At 41.5% G+C, this 19,378-nt stretch overlaps 1 protein-coding gene across 3 annotated transcripts; it reads left to right on the forward strand.

Annotated features, from left to right (window-relative positions):
- The first annotated feature begins 1,970 nt into the window (after nucleotides 1-1,970).
- Nucleotides 1,971-17,444, forward strand: c7h3orf14 (chromosome 7 C3orf14 homolog). 3 transcript variants are annotated; one of them, XM_041191932.1, is made up of 5 exons: nucleotides 1,971-2,161; nucleotides 2,387-2,529; nucleotides 7,180-7,303; nucleotides 16,054-16,128; nucleotides 16,960-17,444. In XM_041191932.1, exons 2-5 carry the CDS (start codon nucleotides 2,474-2,476, stop codon nucleotides 17,206-17,208), a joined length of 504 nt encoding a protein of 167 aa, XP_041047866.1. In that variant the 5' UTR covers nucleotides 1,971-2,161; nucleotides 2,387-2,473; the 3' UTR covers nucleotides 17,209-17,444. The 3 variants fall into 3 exon arrangements, with proteins under 3 accessions (XP_041047866.1, XP_041047867.1, XP_041047868.1); XM_041191933.1 differs by having other exon boundaries at nucleotides 2,390-2,529; XM_041191934.1 differs by lacking the exon at nucleotides 16,054-16,128.
- Nucleotides 17,445-19,378: the final 1,934 nt, after the last annotated feature.

Consider the following 19,378-nt stretch of genomic DNA (forward strand, 5'->3'; position numbering starts at 1 on the left):
TCACATCTGCCTCAAAAGCAGTTCAATACTAGTTGGGCACTAGACAACCAGCGCAGTTCAGCCTTTGCTCAGCAAATTTGCTTGCAGGTAGCAGGAACCTCTCATGCATGGCATGGTGAACAGCACATCTCACTATAAAATGGGCAAGTGTATTCTTTCCCTTCGCCTAGTGCACAAAATACTCCAGCGGTTAAATTTAATATCTCCCAAAATCAGAAGCAGGGACCAAGATGTGCAATTAAACCACCTCAGTTGATTGCAAAGCAGGCAATGTACCAACTTCATGCTGCCTGTTAATTTCAACAATTTCAGAAGCCAGCCAGTGCTAGCCACACTGTTTATTGGCTGAATAGATCAGCAAGAGGCCAATATTATGAGTGGCTAGCACCGCATAAAGCTAGCTTCCACTGCTTTAAGCTCACCTGCACCTCTGAACAGGCAGGTACATTGTAGCTGAAGCAGGAGCTGGTAGTTGTGCACAAAGTGACTGATCTGGGAAGCACTGGAAAATGGCACAACATGGGAGAGAATGGGTTCAATGTTTTTAGATATTGCACAAGAGGCCTTGGCTATTACTACAATTTCGGTGAGTTACAATTATTTAAATAAATAAAAGCAAAATACTGCAAATGCTGGAAATCTGAAATAAAAACAGAAAATGTTGGAAAAGCTCAGTCCGTCTGGCACCATCTCTAGAGATAGAAACAGAGTTTATGTTTTGAGTCCCTATCACTCTTCTTTACAGCTGTAATTAAAGTTTCTCTGGTTTATCTTCAGCAAATCTTTCTTCCACCTTTGGATTCCGTTCTTTGCCTTCTCACAGTTGGCTTCCTGGTTTATGGAAATTTTCACACAATAGCTACTTGTGCAAAACCACAAGCAAAGATACTCAGTTCATTACAGGATGCCCAATTGTAATAAGCTAAAAACAATAATGTACAGATATGGGATGATCATAGATCACATGGTCAGAATATCACATGATCAAGCCTCCAGGCATGCCTCCAACTGGAGTTGGCAACTGTGGTAATCTGAGGTGCAATACACCTTTAAGAGAATGTGAGCAGATTGACCACATGATTCCATTAACCAATTCTGGTGTAGCACAGGCGACAATGTTAATCAGTAGTTTTAGAATAGGTAAAGGCAAAATACTGCAGATGCTGGAAATCTGAAACAAAAATAAAAAATGCTGGAAAAACTCAGCAGGCCTGACAGCATCTGTGGAGAGAATGACAGAGTTAAAGTTTCAAGTCCGTATGACTCTTCTTCAGAGCTCTGAAGAGGAGCTTCAGAAACGTTAACGCTGTCTTTCTCTCCACAGATGCTGTCAGACCTGCTCAGCTTTTCCAGCATTTTTTGTTTTAGTTTTAAAATAGGATCTGGTTGAAGAAACACATGTGTTGGTGCTCAGTTACTTGTGTCAATAAACAGCATGTGCTTCATCTTACATTGGTCTCTGCGTCTACAGAATCGTGTTTACCAACTCATTCACCAGGAGATAGGCATGCAACCATTTTTGTTCAGCAAAGCAACCCGACTCTTGGTTGATGAATTAAGATGGGCCAACTGATCTTCCCCTTAAGTAATTATTTTGTAATCTTGTATTGTTTGTTGTGTAGTTAAACTGAAAGATTGCAGTTGCCCAAGAGAGTTAAGCAGAAAGTCATAAATTTCAAATCTCTTCTGCTAGATTTGGTGTTTAAATAAAAAGTCTCTCAGTAATTTACCACCTAGGAAAAGCGCAATCTCGATTAGGATCTTTCTCCTCCTCATGGTGGATCGGCTGATGTCTGTACCGAATGGGTGAGTACAACAGAATTCAGAGGCAGCACCTTCAAGGGAGAAGAAAAAGAATTACACCAAAATGACACAGAATTAAAGGCTAAAATAGAGTGAGACAAGAGCTATTTTATCCAGTTTCCATGGCGACAGAGACCCCATGTGGTACTGTTGTCCCAGAATTCTATGCGCGCGCGCGCGCGCCGCCTGTATTGAGCCCGATATCTGCAGGCCCGGCGCGGCTCGCAAGTACCCGTCCCGGTCGGTGAGGCCGGGCCCACAGGTCCTGGTCCCGATCTCTGTAGGTGAAGACGGGCCCGGTCTCGGCAGATGGTCTGGGCTTCGGCCCGCTGGAGCTCTCAGCAGACGGCTGATGAGTGTATGACGACAAATAAAACAACTTAAACGGCTTCCTTTCGACTTATTTATTAAACTCCCTTTATACTTGTTGGTTTAACGGAACTGCTTTTTTTTATAAAACGGGGAGTGTCCGGCCTCGGTCTGGGAGGGTGGGGGCTGAAGTTTACAGATCCATACAGCTATCAGCAATGTCAAGAACCTAGTGAAAACCTGGCGTTAACTGTTTCTGTTTTGTTTACACCAGTAGATACTTGCATTTATTTCAGTGTGTTGAGATACATCAATAAATATTTGGGTCACTTGGAACACAAGAGAACACAGCCTTCGTTAAATGAAAATGTCTTATTTAGCCCATGAAGTTGAACTGAGCAAGCGTCATGAAGAAATGTAAGTGAATGTTAACATAAGTGAATTGAGGTAAATAAACTAGGTATTTTATGTCTTGAGTGTTGCTCAATAAATCTAGACTATGTTAAACTTTGACTAAAGAATAAGTAGCTGCTGTAATTCCAGTTTGAATTTTTTGTACCACTATATCAAAGGTCATCAACCTGATTCGTTAACACTCTCTCCACAGATGCTGCTTGACCTGCTGAGTATTTTCAGAATATTTGTTTTTATTTCAGAATTCAAGCAGAATTTTGCTCTTGTATTGGTGCAGTTGAGCGAACCGGTTTGTCAGATTTTCTCATCTTTTTAGGGGTGCGCACCATTTGCTCATTGTGAAACTTGCATTGTGGAGAATTTGTTGTAAATTATCCCATATTTTTCTCTGCCTGCATTGTGTGTTCTGGCACCCCAGTGAACCTCATAATATTTGTTCAATTAATTTTTCATTACCAGCGCTTAAAAATTCAGTTATATTGGCAATTGCTTGTATCAAACAAACCAAATTAATTGTGAATTTATTTTACTTTAAAACAGTTATACAAATGATGCATAAGTTGTTCTCCAAGAGCTTCTGAAGAATTAATAGCAAGACAATATAAATTATTCAAATATATAACCCTTCCTAGAGGGGAAATGTATTCAACCACATTATGGATCAGATATATAATTGCCTCTAGACACATTGGGAATACAAAAATGCTCTTCTGCCCCTCAAATTAAAAAGTTAAATGTAGTAAATAGTTGGATAGATGCTAGACCACTGATCAATAGAGTCATAGTTATGTTCACCACAAGAGTCATCCATGTGTAGCAGCATAATGGTTGTGATATGTCAGGGGAATGTGATCCCAGATTTAAAACCTAAAATTAAAGCTGTGCTATTCCATTACCAGTGATTTTTGTCAATCTCAAGTGACAGAAATGGCCAGAATTTGTAGTCATGATAATGGCAAGGCTAATGATGTGCTCTGTTATTTATGGTTAAAGGGTGCAAAGAGTGAGGAGCAGATATATGGTTAAATGTGAATATCCAAAAGTTATTATCTGAGTTGCTTTGCTCTGCCACTAGCTTTCTGAAACCGGCATCTTGCCTTTAGCCTCCCTTTTCTTTTTGGAACTTGCTATATTTTCTCATTAATTGCTCATTAAACTTGTCATAGAAAGTTAAACCTTGTGATTATACGCATAAGTGTCCTTGCAACAATGTTAGTGATCAATCCTTGTACTTATGGACTAACCTCCAGTAATATGTGCACATGGAGAACTAAATCCCCTTACTCCTCCATGGAAATCATACTGATTTGTGTTTCTCTGACTCAAAATGAATGACTTCACAATTCCCCACATTGAATTCACATCTGTTATAGTTTTGCTCATTTACTTTGGTGTGTCCCTTTGTAACTTCCTTCTCCAATTCACACAATATACTTTACCTCCTAAAGACACCTACAAATTTGATACACTTCTTTCAAGTCAGTGGGCTAGATTTTGCTGTAGAAATAACAGTGAACCTAACAGAACTTACCAGTATTTGCATGGAGATCTGACAGCAACTCTCAGCTACCTGATGTACGCACAATCAAACGTGGAAATCTAGAGGCTGCTGCCTGAGATGCTGGTGCCATTCATTTCCTGGTCAGAGTAAAAAATGGCCCAAAATATATGTGATGAAAAACTGAGGCCCTAGTACAGATCTCTGGAGAATTCCACTTGTTGCATCCTGCCAATCCGATAAGGAGTCCTTTATCCCTGCATTCATCTCCTTCCTCCCAATCAATGGAGAAAGCAGCATAAAAGCAGATAGAATAAAATGTTTGTAGAAAAATTTAGATCGGTTATGTAGTAAGATAGACAAATGACATAGGAAATTTAATTGAGCAATACAAAATAGTGCACCTGGGTCGAACAAAAATGCAAAGACATACAATAAATGCAGTTGGAGACATAGAAAGGGACCTGGAGGTAATATAAGATGCATAACTTACAAAATCTAGACATTGTGACAAAAATAATAAAAATGCTAAGTGATGCTAGGATAATTAGTCAAAACAATACAGAGGTTATGCAGAAACTTCACGATACACTGGTCAGACCACACTTTGGACATTGTGATCAATTCTAACGTACAGCAAAAAATAGCAACAAGGCTACTCCTAAATGGAATGAGGATGAATTGTAAAGATATTTTAGAGAAGTTCCAGCTCTGCAGAAGGGAGCCCAAATCCTCATGTAATGAACATCTCTTCTGCTATAGCCTTGCTTGGCAGAGATTTTTTACCCAGATACATTGGGATATCCAAAAATATAGTTGGATACTAAAATGGAACATAATAAAAAGGAGTAGGAGTAGGTCATTTGGTCCCTTGAGCCTGCTCTGCCATTCAATAAGATCACGACTGAAATTAGACCTCAGCTGTGGTTTCGCGGACTATTCTCATATCCCTTGTTTCCCTTAGTATTCAAAAATCTAACGATCTCTGACTTGAATATGCTCAGTGGCTGAGCATCCACACCTCTCTGGGATAGAGTATTCCTTAAGTTCACAACCGTTTTGGTGAAGAATTTTCCTCTCATCTCGGTTCTAAATGGTTGACCCCTTATTCTATACTCCCTAGCCAGGGAAAACAGCTTCCCAGCATCTCAGCTGTGAAGCCACTTAAGAATTTTGTGTTTCAGTGAAACCCCCTCTCAGCCTTCTAAACTTTAGGGAATTTAGGCCTGGCCTACTCAACCTCTCCTCATAGGACAAGTTCCTCATCCCAGGAATCAGTTTGGAACCTTTGGTACATTCCCTCTAATTCTTCCTTGGGTTAGGAGACCAAACTGTATACAGTACACCAGATGTGGTCTTATCAAGGTCCTGTATAATTACAGAAAGATGTCCTTAATTTTATATTCCAAACCCTTTGTAATAAAGACTAACATCATTTGCTTTCTTAATTTATTGCGATCCCTGCGTGTTAACTTTCTGTGATTCATGCCAAAGACACCAGATCCCTCTTAAAAACTAATATTTCCCAATCTCTGCATTTAAGAAATATTCTGCTTTTCTATTTTTTGCAATGCCCCACTAGTTGCAGCCTGCCACCTAGAAATGACCCATTTATTCCTACCTAATAGTTCCTTTCTGTTAATGAAGCATCAATCCATGCTATCATTTTCCCCAAATCCCATAAACCCATATAATGTGTAATAACCCCATATGTGGCACCTTATTGAATGCTTTTTAAAAAACCAAATATGCTGCACCACTGTTTCCCTCTTATCCACACTACAAGTTATTAAAACAAAAATAGATTTGTCAAACACTTTCCTTTTCATAAATTTGTCTTGGCACTGTCAAATCATGTTATGATTTGCGAAGTGTCCTGTTATCACATCATTAATAATGGATTCTAGCATTTTCCCTCCCACTAGTGTCAGGTTAACTGGCCAGTAGTTAATTCCCTGTTTTTCTCCTCCTTCCTTTCATGTGTAGCCGGTTTATATTTCGTCTCTTCCAATCTAGGATCTAGGGGACTCTGGAGGTTCAAAACCAAATGCATCAACTGTTTGTAGCCACTTCTTTTAATTTCTAGAGTGTAGGCCATCAAGTCCAGGGAATTTGGTAGAGCTTAGTCCCATTAATTTCTCCTGTACTATGTCTTTACTGGTGCTAATATCCTTATGTTCCTCATTTTCACTAGACCCTTGGTTCCTCACTGATTCCAAAATGTTTTGTCTTCTAAGGTGAAGATAATAAAGTATTAATTTTATGTATCTGCCATTTCCTTATTTTTTTTATTCATGGGATGTGGGTGTTGCTGGCCAGGCCAGTATTTATTACCCATCCCTAGTTGCCCCCTAATTCAAGGGCATTTAAGAGTCAACCACATTGTTGTGGGTCAGGAGTCACATGTAGGCCAGGCCAGGTAAGGACAACAGATTTCCCTTCCATAAAGGACATTAGTGAACCAGATGGGTTTTTATAACAATCGACAATGGTTTCATGGTCATCATTAGACTTTTAATTCCAGGTTTTTATTGAATTCAAATTCCACCATCTGCTATGGCGGGATTCGAAGCCGGGTCCCCAGAGCATTACCCTGGGTTTCTGGATTACTGGTGTCTTAGAGGGCGGGGTCAGTGGTGTCGGCAGTGGGGTCCTGGGGGGAGAACTCAGGGCACTGGTGATAGGGTTGCCGTTATAATTTCTCCTGTCTCTACCTCTAAGGGTCCCATGTTTACTTTTACTAATCTCTTCCTTTTGGCATATGAGTAGAAAATTTTCAATATGTTTTTATGGCCTAGTTCATTACTTTCATATCCTGTTTCCTTTATCGATTTCTTGGTCATCCTTTGCTGAATTATAAAATCCTCCCAACCCTAAGGCTTGCTCTTTTTGGCAATATTATAAGCTTTTAATCTAATAAATTTAATTCCTCTTGTTGATCAAGATTGGGTTTTTGTTCCTTTGGTGAATGTATAATAGTTGTGAAGTATAAATTAATTATTTAAAAGTTTGCCACAATAACTTCAGTACTAGTAGGTTGAGCTATTAACCTTTTTTGCCATTGATTTCTCGTGTTTTTATTCCAAATTTTTTTTATTTGAAATTGTACAGGAATCAGGAACAATGCAATTTTGTGTTCCATTTTTGCTCTCTAGATTAGGCCTGAGAAATACGCTGCTTCAGCAAATGGAAAACAAGCTTGAAAGTCAGATAAATGAGAAAAAACTGCAAGCAGTTGAGTTTGAGTCAGTGAATGAAAGAAACGCATCACTTTTAAAGGTAAATTATTGTTGCCCAAGCCCTTGAGTTGGTTTTTCTTTGCCTGTTTTTAAAATATGGACGAAACTCTGAATTGCACACGTTTGTGTTAATCAGTAGTTATGTAAACTTCTGATGGCTTATCAACCTCACTAAATTTTTGGAAGAATTAAAATAACTCTTACATGCACAAATTCAAGGAGAAAATGCTTGTTATCATCTCTGATTGCTAGTATAATTTAGATCAAAGGCATTGACTGATGATCTTATCGCATATTTTTCACATCTCTAGAAATTTGTGCATAACAACTTCAAATCATTTCTCATGCTTTTTTGCACTGCCATGTCTATATTATTGGATTATATTTACCTTTAAGCTGTTTAATGAGGTAACAAAAATCTTATTTCTTCCATTTGATGGGAGGTTACTGCTGATAACAAACACATCATCATTACATATTCCTCTGTCCAATGCTTTAACAGAGCCCTTAACCTGATCCCCTCAGTTCCTTGGAACTTTCTTCTCTTACTCATTCTGAGGTGAAAATATGGCAATTTACTTTAGGGAGATTATTGACACCATGGAGTAGGAGCAGGAAAGATTCACCAAGAAGATAGCAGAGATGAGACGTGAGGAAAGACTAGAGAAACTGGCGCTTTTTGATTGGAAACAAAGAAAATTAAGAGGAAATCTAATAGAAGCATTAAAAAATTCAGAAGTTTTGATAAACCAGGAAAAAAATTTCACTGGTCGGTGAGTTAAAGATTAGAGAATATAAAGTGTGTATGGATGAGAAGTTCATTCCTGCAGTTTCAATGTCAGCAGGTACAACTATAAATTTAAGTTTACCACCAAAAGAACGAAAAGAGAACTGGCGCAGGTACAATGAGCTGAGTAGCCTCCTGTGCAGTTAAAATTCTGTAATACACAATATAATCCTTATAGCGCTCTTAACATATTCTATCCACAACCTCAAATCTGTTGAGTTTCTCTAACTCCTGTAATCTAACATTTCTCGTACAATCTTCTCACTTTTAATCACAATTAACTTATTGTGTTACTTTTTTCAGCTTTTATGAACTGCAGTTGATTTAATTTTTAAAATTCCCTTTTCCCATTGTATTCCTTCTCTAGTAATATTAAAAGTATCTTGGGTCAGTCTACTCCCCATCCCCCACCACTGCTGTGATTGAGACTTAAATCACCTGCTGAGCCTGTAAAAAAAAAAAGAAACAAAAAAACTGCGGATGCTGGAAATCCAAAACAAAAACAGAATTACCTGGAAAAACTCAGCAGGTCTGGCAGCATCGGCGGAGAAGAAAAGAGTTGACGTTTCGAGTCCTCATGACCCTTCGACAGAACTTGAGTTTGAGTCCAAGAAAGAGTTGAAATATAAGCTGGTTTAAGGTGTGTGTGTGGGGGGCGGAGAGATAGAGAGAGAGAGGTGGGGGTGTGTGGTTGTAGGGACAAACAAGCAGTGATAGAAGCAGATCATCAAAAGATGTCAACGACAATAGTACAATAGAACACATAGGTGTTAAAGTTGGTGATATTATCTAAACGAATGTGCTAATTAAGAATGGATGGTAGGGCACTCAAGGTATAGCTCTAGTGGGGTTTTTTTTTATATATATAATGGAAATAGGTGGGAAAAGGAAAATCTTTATAATTTATTGGAAAAAAAGGAAGGGGGAAACAGAAAGGGGGTGGGGATGGGGGAGGGAGCTCACGACCTAAAGTTGTTGAATTCAATATTCAGTCCGGAAGGCTGTAAAGTCCCTAGTCGGAAGATGAGGTGTTGTTCCTCCAGTTTACGTTGGGCTTCACTGGAACAATGCAGCAAGCCAAGGACAGACATGTGTTCAAGAGAGCAGGGTGGAGTGTTAAAATGGCAAGCGGCAGGGAGGTTTGGGTCATTCTTGCGGACAGACCGCAGGTGTTCTGCAAAGCGGTCGCCCAGTTTACTCTTTCTTGGACTAGAACTCAAGTTCTTTCGAAGGGTCATGAGGACTCGAAACGTTAACTCTTTTCTTCTCCGCCGATGCTGCCAGACCTGCTGAGTTTTTCCAGGTAATTCTGTTTTTGTTTCGGATTTCCAGCATCCGCAGTTTTTTTTTGTTTTTATCGCCCAGTTTACGTTTGGTCTCTCCAGTGTAGAGGAGACCACATTGGGAGCAACGAATGCAGTAGACTAAGTTGGGGGAAATGCAAGTGAAATGCTGCTTCACTTGAAAGGAGTGTTTGGGTCCTTGGACGGTGAGGAGAGAGGAAGTGAAGGGGCAGGTGTTGCATCTTTTGCGTGGGCATGGGGTGGTGCCATAGGAGGGGGTTGAGGAGTAGGGGGTGATGGAGGAGTGGACCAGGGTGTCCCGGAGGGAGCGATCCCTACGGAATGCCGATAAGGGGGGTGAAGGGAAGATGTGTTTGGTGGTGGCATCATGCTGGAGTTGGCGGAAATGGCGGAGGATGATCCTTTGAATGCGGAGGCTGGTGGGGTGATAAGTGAGGACAAGGGGGACCCTATCATGTTTCTGGGAGGGAGGAGAAGGCGTGAGGGCGGATGCGCGGGAGATGGGCCGGACACGGTTGAGGGCCCTGTCAACGACCATGGGTGGAAAACCTCGGTTAAGGAAGAAGGAGGACATGTCAGAGGAACTGTTTTTGAATGTAGCATCATCGGAACAGATGCGACGGAGGCGAAGGAACTGAGAGAATGGGATGGAGTCCTTACAGGAAGCGGGGTGTGAGGAGCTGTAGTCGAGATAGCTGTGGGAGTCGGTGGGTTCGTAATGGATATTGGTGGACAGTCTATCACCAGAGATTGAGACAGCGGTCAAGGAAGGGAAGGGAAGTGTCAGAGATGGACCACGTGAAAATAATGGAGGGGTGGAGATTGGAAGCAAAATTAATAAATTTTTCCAAGTCCCGACGAGAGCATGAAGCGGCACCGAAGTAATCATCGATGTACCGGAGAAAGAGTTGTGGAAGGGGGCCGGAGTAGGACTGCAACAAGAAATGTTCCATATACCCCATAAAGAGACAGGCATAGCTGGGGCCCATGCGGGTACCCATAGCCACACCTTTTATTTGGAGGAAGTGAGAGGAGTTGTAGGAGAAATTGTTCAGCGTGAGAACAAGTTCAGCCAGATGGAGGAGAGTAGTGGTGGATGGGGATTGTTCGGGCCTCTGTTCGAGGAAGAAGCTAAGGGCCCTCAGACCATCCTGGTGGGGGATGGAGGTGTAGAGGGATTGGACGTCCATGGTGAAGAGGAAGCGGTTGGGGCCAGGGAACTGGAAATTGTTGATGTGACGTAAGGTGTCAGAGGAATCACGGATGTAGGTGGGAAGGGACTGGACAAGGGGAGAGAGAAGGGAGTCAAGATAACGAGAAATGAGTTCTGTGGGGCAGGAGCAAGCTGAGACGATCGGTCTACCGGGGCAGTTATGTTTGTGGATTTTGGGTAGGAGATAGAAGCAGGCCGTCCGAGGTTGGGCGACTATCAGGTTGGAAGCTGTGGGAGGGAGATCCCCAGAGGAGATGAGGTCAGTGACAGTCCTGGAAACAATGGCTTGATGTTCAGTGGTAGGGTCATGGTCCAGGGAAAGGTAGGAGGAAGTGTCTGCGAGTTGACGCTCAGCCTCCGCGAGGTAGAGGTCAGTGCGCCAGACAACAACAGCACCACCCTTGTCAGCGGGTTTGATGACAATGTCAGGGTTGGACCTGAGAGAATGGAGTGCAGTAAGTTCAGAGAGAGACAGGTTAGAATGGGTGAGAGGAGCAGAGAAATTGAGACGACTAATGTCGCGCCGACAGTTCTCAATGAAAAGATCGAGAGAAGGTAAGAATCCAGAGGGAGGGGTCCAGGTGGATAGAGAATATTGGAGATGGGTAAAAGGATCCGTTGAACTGGGAGAGGACTCCTGCCCAAAGAAGTGAGCCCGGAGACGAAGACGGCGGAAGAAGAGTTCAGTATCATGCCGAGCCCGAAATTCATTGAGGTGAGGGCGTAAGGGTATGAAACTAAGTCCTTTGCTGAGCACTGAACGTTCAGCATTGGAGAGGGGAAGGTCAGGGGGTATAGTGAATACACGGCTGGGGTTGGGATTGGAAGAAAGGGTGGGGACGGAGGGACAGGCAGGGGTGGAGGGTCCTAGATGGGTGTTGGTGTCGATGAGTTGTTGGAGCTTGCGTTCCTTAGCACTTGAGAGAAAGAGAAAAAGTTTCTTGTTGAGGCGTCGGATGAGCCAAAGGAGCCTGTGTCTGGCTATTGTTTTGACTGGTTTTTCAGCTTCAGTCTGTTCTGGTCCAGAATATTCAGTGCCTCCAATGTACCAGTTCAGCCTTCGGTTGACTGAGGGGGAAAAAAGTGTTGAGGACTAGAATCTCAACCCAAAACCAAGGTCATAGTTTACTGTGCAGCAGTGATTCCCATGCTTCATAAAACTTCAGAGACTTGGGGAACCTACAGCAGGCATCTCAAAACACTGGAGAAGTACCACCAGCAGTGCCCTTGCAAGATCCTCAAAATCTGGTGGCAAGAAAGTGGTCCAACAGTTCCCAAGTCAACTTGCCCAGCATTGAGGTGCTGGTCATTCAAAACCAGCACCACTGGGTGGAGCTTGCTATTGCAATGCTTGACACCAGACTCCTGAAGCAACTGCTCCACTCAGGACTCCTGCATGGCAGGAGACTCGCAGAGGACAGCGGAATTGCTTTAGAGATGTCCTCAAAACATCCCTGAAGAGGTCAAACATACTCACTGACTCATGGGAGACCTTGGCTGGTTACAGACCAAAATGGAGAAGGCTCATTCAAGAAGGCACCAAACACATTGGGAGGCTTTGTCGGGAACGTGCAGAGGCAAAGCCAAGGCGTCAGAGGGAGCCCATAAACCTCCAAACAACCCACTTACCTAACCCTTCAAACACCACCTACCCTGGATGTGGCACAGTCTGCAGATTCTGCATTGGACTTATCAGCCATCTCAGAACCCATCAAATTGGAGTGGAAGCAAATCATCCTCTATCCTGAGTGATTGCCTAAGAAGAATATTCAGAAGGGAAATCCTCTGTTGCTTTTGGATTTTATGATGTCCTCCAACTTTGCAACTGAGCCTGTACACCTCCTGGATCTTCATTCTTATGAAAATATCAACACCAGTGCATCCTCCGATACACTACCCTCAATCAAATTCTGGGCTTCACTTGCTTCACCTGTCTCTAATTTTGAACAACAGCTTGTTGACACTGCATGCTGATTCTAAGTCATCATTATTCCACCACCGGACCTCTGACTTTAACTTTGGGCTCCTTCATCACTCCGTCCTGGCATCAAAACGTTAACTCTGTTTCTGTCTCCACAGCTGCTGTCAGACCTGCTGAATTTATCCAGCATTTTATGTTTTTGTTTCTATTTCCTATTGCCCATTACGATCATGTTTTTATGTATCCTAACTTCTGTTTAAGTAGACCTAAGTAACTTGTAACCTATGCCCACTAATCGTCTGCACTCTGGACCCAAACACAGCAATCTGTTTCCAATTTTGCCTTTTTAACGCTTTCCCTTTGCCCCTCCTCGGGTCTCTTCTATCATCATATCTCACCTCACTTCTCCTCACAAGGGTACTCTGCCTTCCCAATCCCCTACCCCAACCCTTCAGTACTCCTCAACCTTCTTCCTTATGCTGCCATCCCAGGTTTGATTCCACTGTGCCTTTCTTGGCATCCTTCAAGGGCACATCGAAGCACTTTGTGCTAGCTTGTTACGAGCCGTAACCCCCAATTGCCCATGCCACTTTCACATTGGGGGATAACCTTGCCGGTCTTCTTCCTGTCCAACTCATCCCTTCCCACTGCTGGAGTACAAGCTTGAATGAGTATGCAGTGTTCTGCTTTTTGATAATAAAGAGGTGATGCTCCTCACTAATGTTAAGTTCATGGGAAGCTGGTGTGACTTTTTCCCTCATGCTTATGCAAAAAGCATAGTATATCTGAGATGTAAAATCAGTTACAAATCATGCTGCAGTTTGTTCGAGGCAGAATATTCTTCCTTTCAGAAAGATTCTGAAAATATTGTTACCAAACTGCTTATTTTTCTCTTGACAGCTTTCTTTCTCCTTTAGATTACTTAACGAGTCCACTTCTGCAGATATTCATGAGAAAACCTTGGTGATTTTAGCAAGCTAGTAGCCATTCAGCAGCTAGTAGCATTACAGCTGAACTTAACCCTGTCCTCAGCTGACATGCATACTTGAACACTCCTAGCTGAGACCAATTCTGATGCTACCACTGGTGCATTAGAGATCAATTAACAGCACAGGTCAAATATTAAATCAGATCTCTTGGGTCTTCCTCCAATGCCTCTCCACTGTTGTCCAATTGGTTGGGTCTGTACTGACTGGTTCTATTCTTATCTATCTAATAATAGTCTTGTATCACTTGCAATGGCTTCTTTTCCTGCTCACCCGCCATTCCCTCTGGTGTCCCCTATGATCCATTCATGGACACACCCCATTTGAGATCTACATTCTGCCCTTTGGCAATATCATCTGAAAACATATTGTTCGTTTTCACACGTACATTGATGGCACCCAGCTCTACGTCACCACCAATGAACCCTCTTTTTTCTGTTGTGCAGCCTATTAATTTAAGTGCACGATACCTTTAAATTTTTTGCCCAACCTCGCATCGTGGTATCTTAAAGGGCATGACTTCTGCACGGTACCGCCAAGTTGCTGTGTAGCCATGCATTCTAGGAACATTGCTCACTGCCATGTCTCTGAACTCCTATGTTAAATTATCTGATTACTTTCATGGTATCCAGTACTGGGTAAGCAGAAACTTCCTCCTATTAAATTTGGGATGACTAAAGACAATGTCATAAATCCCCAGCACAAACTTCATTCAGTAACTACTTACTCCATCCCTCTCCCTGGCAACTGTCTGTGATTAAACCAATCATTATGTCACATTTGATCCAGAGGTGAGCTTCTGACATCATATCCGTGCTATCATTAAGACTATCTATTCCCATTTCCATAATATCCTCTGCTTCTGCCTCTGCCCCGTCTCAGCTCGCCTGCTGCAGGAACCTTCATCCAGGCCTTTGTCATCTCAAAGTTTATTTGTTATGTGCATTCCTGGCCAGCCTCCCACATTCTACCCTCCATAAATCCTGAGGTCATCCAAAACTATGCTTTCCATGTCCTTACTTGCACCAAGCCCCATTCACCCATCTCCCCTGTGCTTGCTGAGCTACTTTTGCTCCCAGTAAAGCAACATCTTGATTTTAAAATTTTCATCTTTTTTTTGTAAATCTCAACAAGGCCTTGTTTCTCCCTATCTCTCTAATCTCCTCCATTCCTACAACACTCCAAGACATCAGTGCTCATCTAAATCTGACCTTTTGAGCATTCCTAATTTTAGCTGTGCTCCCATTGATAGCTGTGTCTTCCTAAACTTAGGGAGCTCTCTCCATAAAGCTCTCTACCTCTCCATCTGTCTTTTCCCCTTAAAGACGTACTTTAAAACGTACCTCTTTGACCAAGCTATTGGCCATCAGCCCTATCGCCTTCTGTGTCTTGGTGTCAAATATTGCTTTATGATGCACCTGTGAAGTGCCTTGGGGAATTTTATTCCTTTAAAGGTACTATATAGTATAAGTTTTTGTAAGTATGTATGGCTCAGCAACTAATTAAGGGAGATTATACCCCTACCTGCCTGAGGGAAACCTAATGGGTGGGCAATTAAAATGCCTTGGATTACTTACCTGCTGGAAAATCGCCTGGATCCTGCCAACTGCTGTTTATATTCTGGCTTCTGGACTGGTGGCCAAGCCACTCGCCCAAAACTGGTGGGTTCCTCCTTTAAATAAATAATTGTGACCATTGCCCCTGATTGCAACTATAACTCGGACATGTCACTTTCCTACCAGGCCAAAGAGAGTAAGGATCTGCCAGGAAGATGAAGGGGATCAAACAGGAATGATTTATTTCTACTTTCGTTTCTGGGTCAGGAGGAGCAAAGAAAGTTGTGGCCTCCCCAGCCCCAGTTCCGCCACTTCAGGAGTCCCCTCCTGGAGTTACCGTCTCAATTTATCTATCTTTATGATGTTAAGCAGCCAAGGCCACCTGACTTTTCCAGACGATGCCAGCCACCAATTCATGTTGGCGAGGTGTGGAAGTTAAAAAAACTCGTCTGTTTTGTGTTGTAATGGCCGAGTTTCCAACTTGCTTTGTAACCCCACTGCACAGAGTTAAAATTGGGGCCATCAATAAACTTAGTGAGCCATCAAGGAAACCCATTCCAACTGTTAAATTTTAGATATTTAATCCAGTTTACCTTTTCATTTTTGTTTAACTCGAACAAACCTATTCCAAGTTTGCTTGTGAGGAATTGGGAGGGGTGAAAGAAGAAGGAACTAATGTCCTCAGTTGCATATCTCCCTCAAACTTTATGACCAAGCTGTCTTGGTATAAAGCATTTTCCCTAGATCGGGAGTGACCCCGCCAATTCTTTCAGACCTTGTGAAATATAGCTTCACTATGGTTGGGTCTAATTCAAGGAACCAAATTTCCTTGGACTAGTATCTGCAACCTGCACACTATCTGCCACAGTAATCTGTGTATCTATTTAAGGTTTAATCTTTAGACAAGCTTTTAAATGAGAACTTTAATCTTGATTATTAAAACCTGTATTTTCAATGTGATAAAACATAATGATTAAATGTTTTACTGAATTTTTGTTTATTAAAGGTAGAATTTTTTTGTAGGATTTGGAAGTAGCCGAAAAAAAATTAAGAACTGAAATGTGTACACATCTGCATCCTACTGTTCTCACTCTTGAGGTACATGTCCACTTCCTATGCTGTTGAGCATTGTTGTTACACCAGCATTTTAATTTAGCTTACTAATTTTGAAGATGTAATAATGATTTGATCATTATTCACAGAGGAAGTGTGTGTAGAGTGATTCTCTTGAGCTGTAGTACAGTGCCCCCTTGTGTATTTGAAGTTTACAGGCGAAATCATTTTTAAAATGTAACTTTTTTGGGGTGAGGGCAAGATAAAATGGTACATTTTGGCTTGTAAACAAATATTAGAAGCACATACTCAATGTTCTGACACATATCAGAATTGTAAATTAAAAAATCAAACTTAGTGTGCCTGTGCTCTGCATACTACTTGGTGTGAGAAAAAGCATTACATCCTGATTCAAGTAGAATCAGCAGCTCCTTTGCAGTTTTCTTCTGCAAATCAGCACTCCTTGTACCTTCTCACGGCTGTCTGTAAAGTTTCATGGAGAGATGCAAGGATTACCTGCATGGCTTCTTGCCTTTGGATGGTATGTGAAACTGAGCAACGTGAACGCAAAGGGTAAAGGTAACAAGCCAACACAATTCTCAGAAAATTAAAATCTGGTCTTTTAATTTTATGTGCTTATAAGTTTTTTAGACTTTACAGAACCTCAAATCGTAATCTATAAATAACATATTGGGTGTAAAAACCTGAAATGGAGAAGAAATGCACAGTGCAGTAATATAAAAGCACCAAGTTTTTATTATTTTCCGAAAGTTGTTTTGTTTTGCCTGCAAATGAGTTTGTAATGTTTGGGAGAATATAATTGACTAGGATAAAATTATAATTGCTATTTCTGAAACTTCTGTTTGTTCTACCCAGACTAAATACTGGGCATCCGTTGAAGAACATCTGCCTAAATGGGAACAGTTTTTACTGGGGCAAACAAAGAGTCCTGTTGAAGTGACGTATCCAAGGGACAAAAAATCACAGAAGAAAGATCCTCAAGATAAAGTTACCATTAAAAGCAGTAATTTACCCCCTTCAGCAACAACTTGCAAGACACCTCCTCAGTTTCCCCCGACACAAAATCAAAAGAGAACAAAAGTTCATAAGAAAAGGATAACATAGAAAGTACTTCCATTAACAATTAAACTTTGGGAAGATTTGTTCCAAGACTTTACTGTTAACTGAACAGATCATGTCATTTTTGCATGACAGTATAACTTAATTCTTTGACTGCTGAATGCTCTACTGCTTTCATAATTTTCAACAAATTTTTTTTTTCTGTAAACTTCTATTGTGGAATGATATAAAATCAGTTCAGAGAAATCTATATCTGCGGAAAATAAATGCAATTGACCAAATCAGCGCAAAAGATCAGGGAATTTTAAGGGTAAATTACATCAAACATAAATCGAGTTTCTGCAGTCTTGCACAGTGGTTTGAAAATCATTTTGCTTGAAACCAGCCTGCTCACAAAACTGGTCACACCTCCAGATCAAAATAATGAGGATGGTGAGTTTCCACTAATTGGAGGAGGCACTTCACAAAGAGCTTTTTTATTTAGATGTTTTAAAAGTTTTTACAGACTACTTAATTTATAAGAAATTGACTCATGGACACTCGTGAAACTAGTAAATGGCTCAGTGTAGTTTTTTTCAGGTCATTTTCAGTAATTTAAAATCAGGTCACTCAGGCAGAGAGCACAACACCTGTTAAGAATGCCTGTTTTTTGTGAGAAATCAATTTTTAGCTATATGAAGAAAATTGCACCAAGCTGTTTCAGAGAATAACGATATATTGGGCAGGATTTTCCCCCGTCGGGTGAGGTTGAAGGGCGGGCACGCACAGACGTGCTTCCGATTGGCGCCCCCAATCGGGCGTGGTGCCATTTTATGTGGGCAGGCCAATTAAGGCCTGCCCAGCGTGACATCTACACGGAAGCGCGATGCGCTTCCTGTGCGGGCAGGGGGGACATCCCAAAATCGAGAGTGCGCTCTTTCGCACATGCACACGAAAGAGTGCACTCATCTACCTGAGGCTAGGTGCAGCCTCGGGGAGATCGGATCTAAATGTAAAAAAGCTAAAAAAATAAAATCTTCCTAACGTCCCCTCATGTGACACATGTCCAGTTGGGACATGTCCATAATTTTTACAAAAACTTCATTAAAAATTTTAAAAACCTACATGAAACCTCATCCCGCCCATGGATGAGTTTTCATGCTTTTTCTAATTTGCACCGGGGCTCCTGGCCTGCCTGCCAATCTTAAGGTTGGATAGGCAGGTCCTTTAATTACTTAATTGACTCTGTCAATGGCCTCAATTGGCCATTGACAGGTTGGTGGGCGCGCAGCTGATTTCACTGTGCCCCCGCCTACCTGAAAATTTAAATCGGGCGCAATGACTTTGGGAGTTCCACCTGATGTCACTGCCTGTCATTTTACACTTCAGCGAGCGGGCCCCACTCCCCACATACCGGCTTGTAAAATCCTGCCCATTATGTTTAGGAATAAAGGCAATATATTTACAGCAAAAAAAGCACATTATCAATTTACAGGGTATTTCTATAAATGTATGACTATAAATGAGAACTGAAATCATCAGTAGGTAAATGAACGAGCTGGCATGGATCATGCAGAATGCAAAATTCCCTAGCTATGTTTACTTAGCTAATTAGTGTTGGGGTACTATTATTTACCTTCATGGGTAGTGGGAAAAGTAAGCCAATGCTCTCATTTTTCAATGGTCAGTGATACATGTTGGAAAAGACATTTGTGAATTTTAGGTTTGGGTAGAATTGGACTCTATGATGCAACCCATTGTCAAATAGTTTAAGATCTAGGCTTATTGTTAAAGAATGAGCACTTGGATAAGGTGGAGGCCTGCTGACAGCAGTGAAGTCGTCTTCCAGGGTGAATCACGTATCTGCATGTAACAACAGCAACTTATTTGTGAAATGCTTTTAACTTAAAACATTCCAAAATCTATACAAGAGGAATATAAAATAAAATAAGACACTTAGCCATATAGGGTGATATGAGGTCAGATGAGCAAAAGCTTAGTCAAATAAGTAAGATTTAAGGTGTATCTTCAAAGAGGAAAGTGAGGTAGAGAGGCAAAGCGTTGTAGGGAGGGAATTCCAGAGCTTGGGGTCTAGGCAGCTGAAGGCACAGCCATCAATGGTGGATTAGTTAACATCTACAATGCTGAAATTAAAAGGAATAATGGGAGATAAATTTTAAGATTTTAAACCTTTGAAAATTTTAATTGTGATAGTGTATCCTTTACATGAAAGAGT

This window comes from Carcharodon carcharias, chromosome 7, assembly GCF_017639515.1.
Source record: "Carcharodon carcharias isolate sCarCar2 chromosome 7, sCarCar2.pri, whole genome shotgun sequence".
NCBI classification, from domain to species: Eukaryota; Metazoa; Chordata; class Chondrichthyes; order Lamniformes; family Lamnidae; genus Carcharodon; species Carcharodon carcharias.

Coding starts and splice junctions, on each gene's coding strand:
- c7h3orf14 (XM_041191932.1), top strand. CDS start 2,474: ATGAAAATGTCTTATTTAGCCCATGAAGTTGAACTGAGCAAGCGTCAT. Junction 7,304..16,053: donor GAAACGCATCACTTTTAAAG/GTAAATTATTGT, acceptor ATTTTTTTGTAG/GATTTGGAAGTAGCCGAAAA. Junction 16,129..16,959: donor CTACTGTTCTCACTCTTGAG/GTACATGTCCAC, acceptor TGTTCTACCCAG/ACTAAATACTGGGCATCCGT.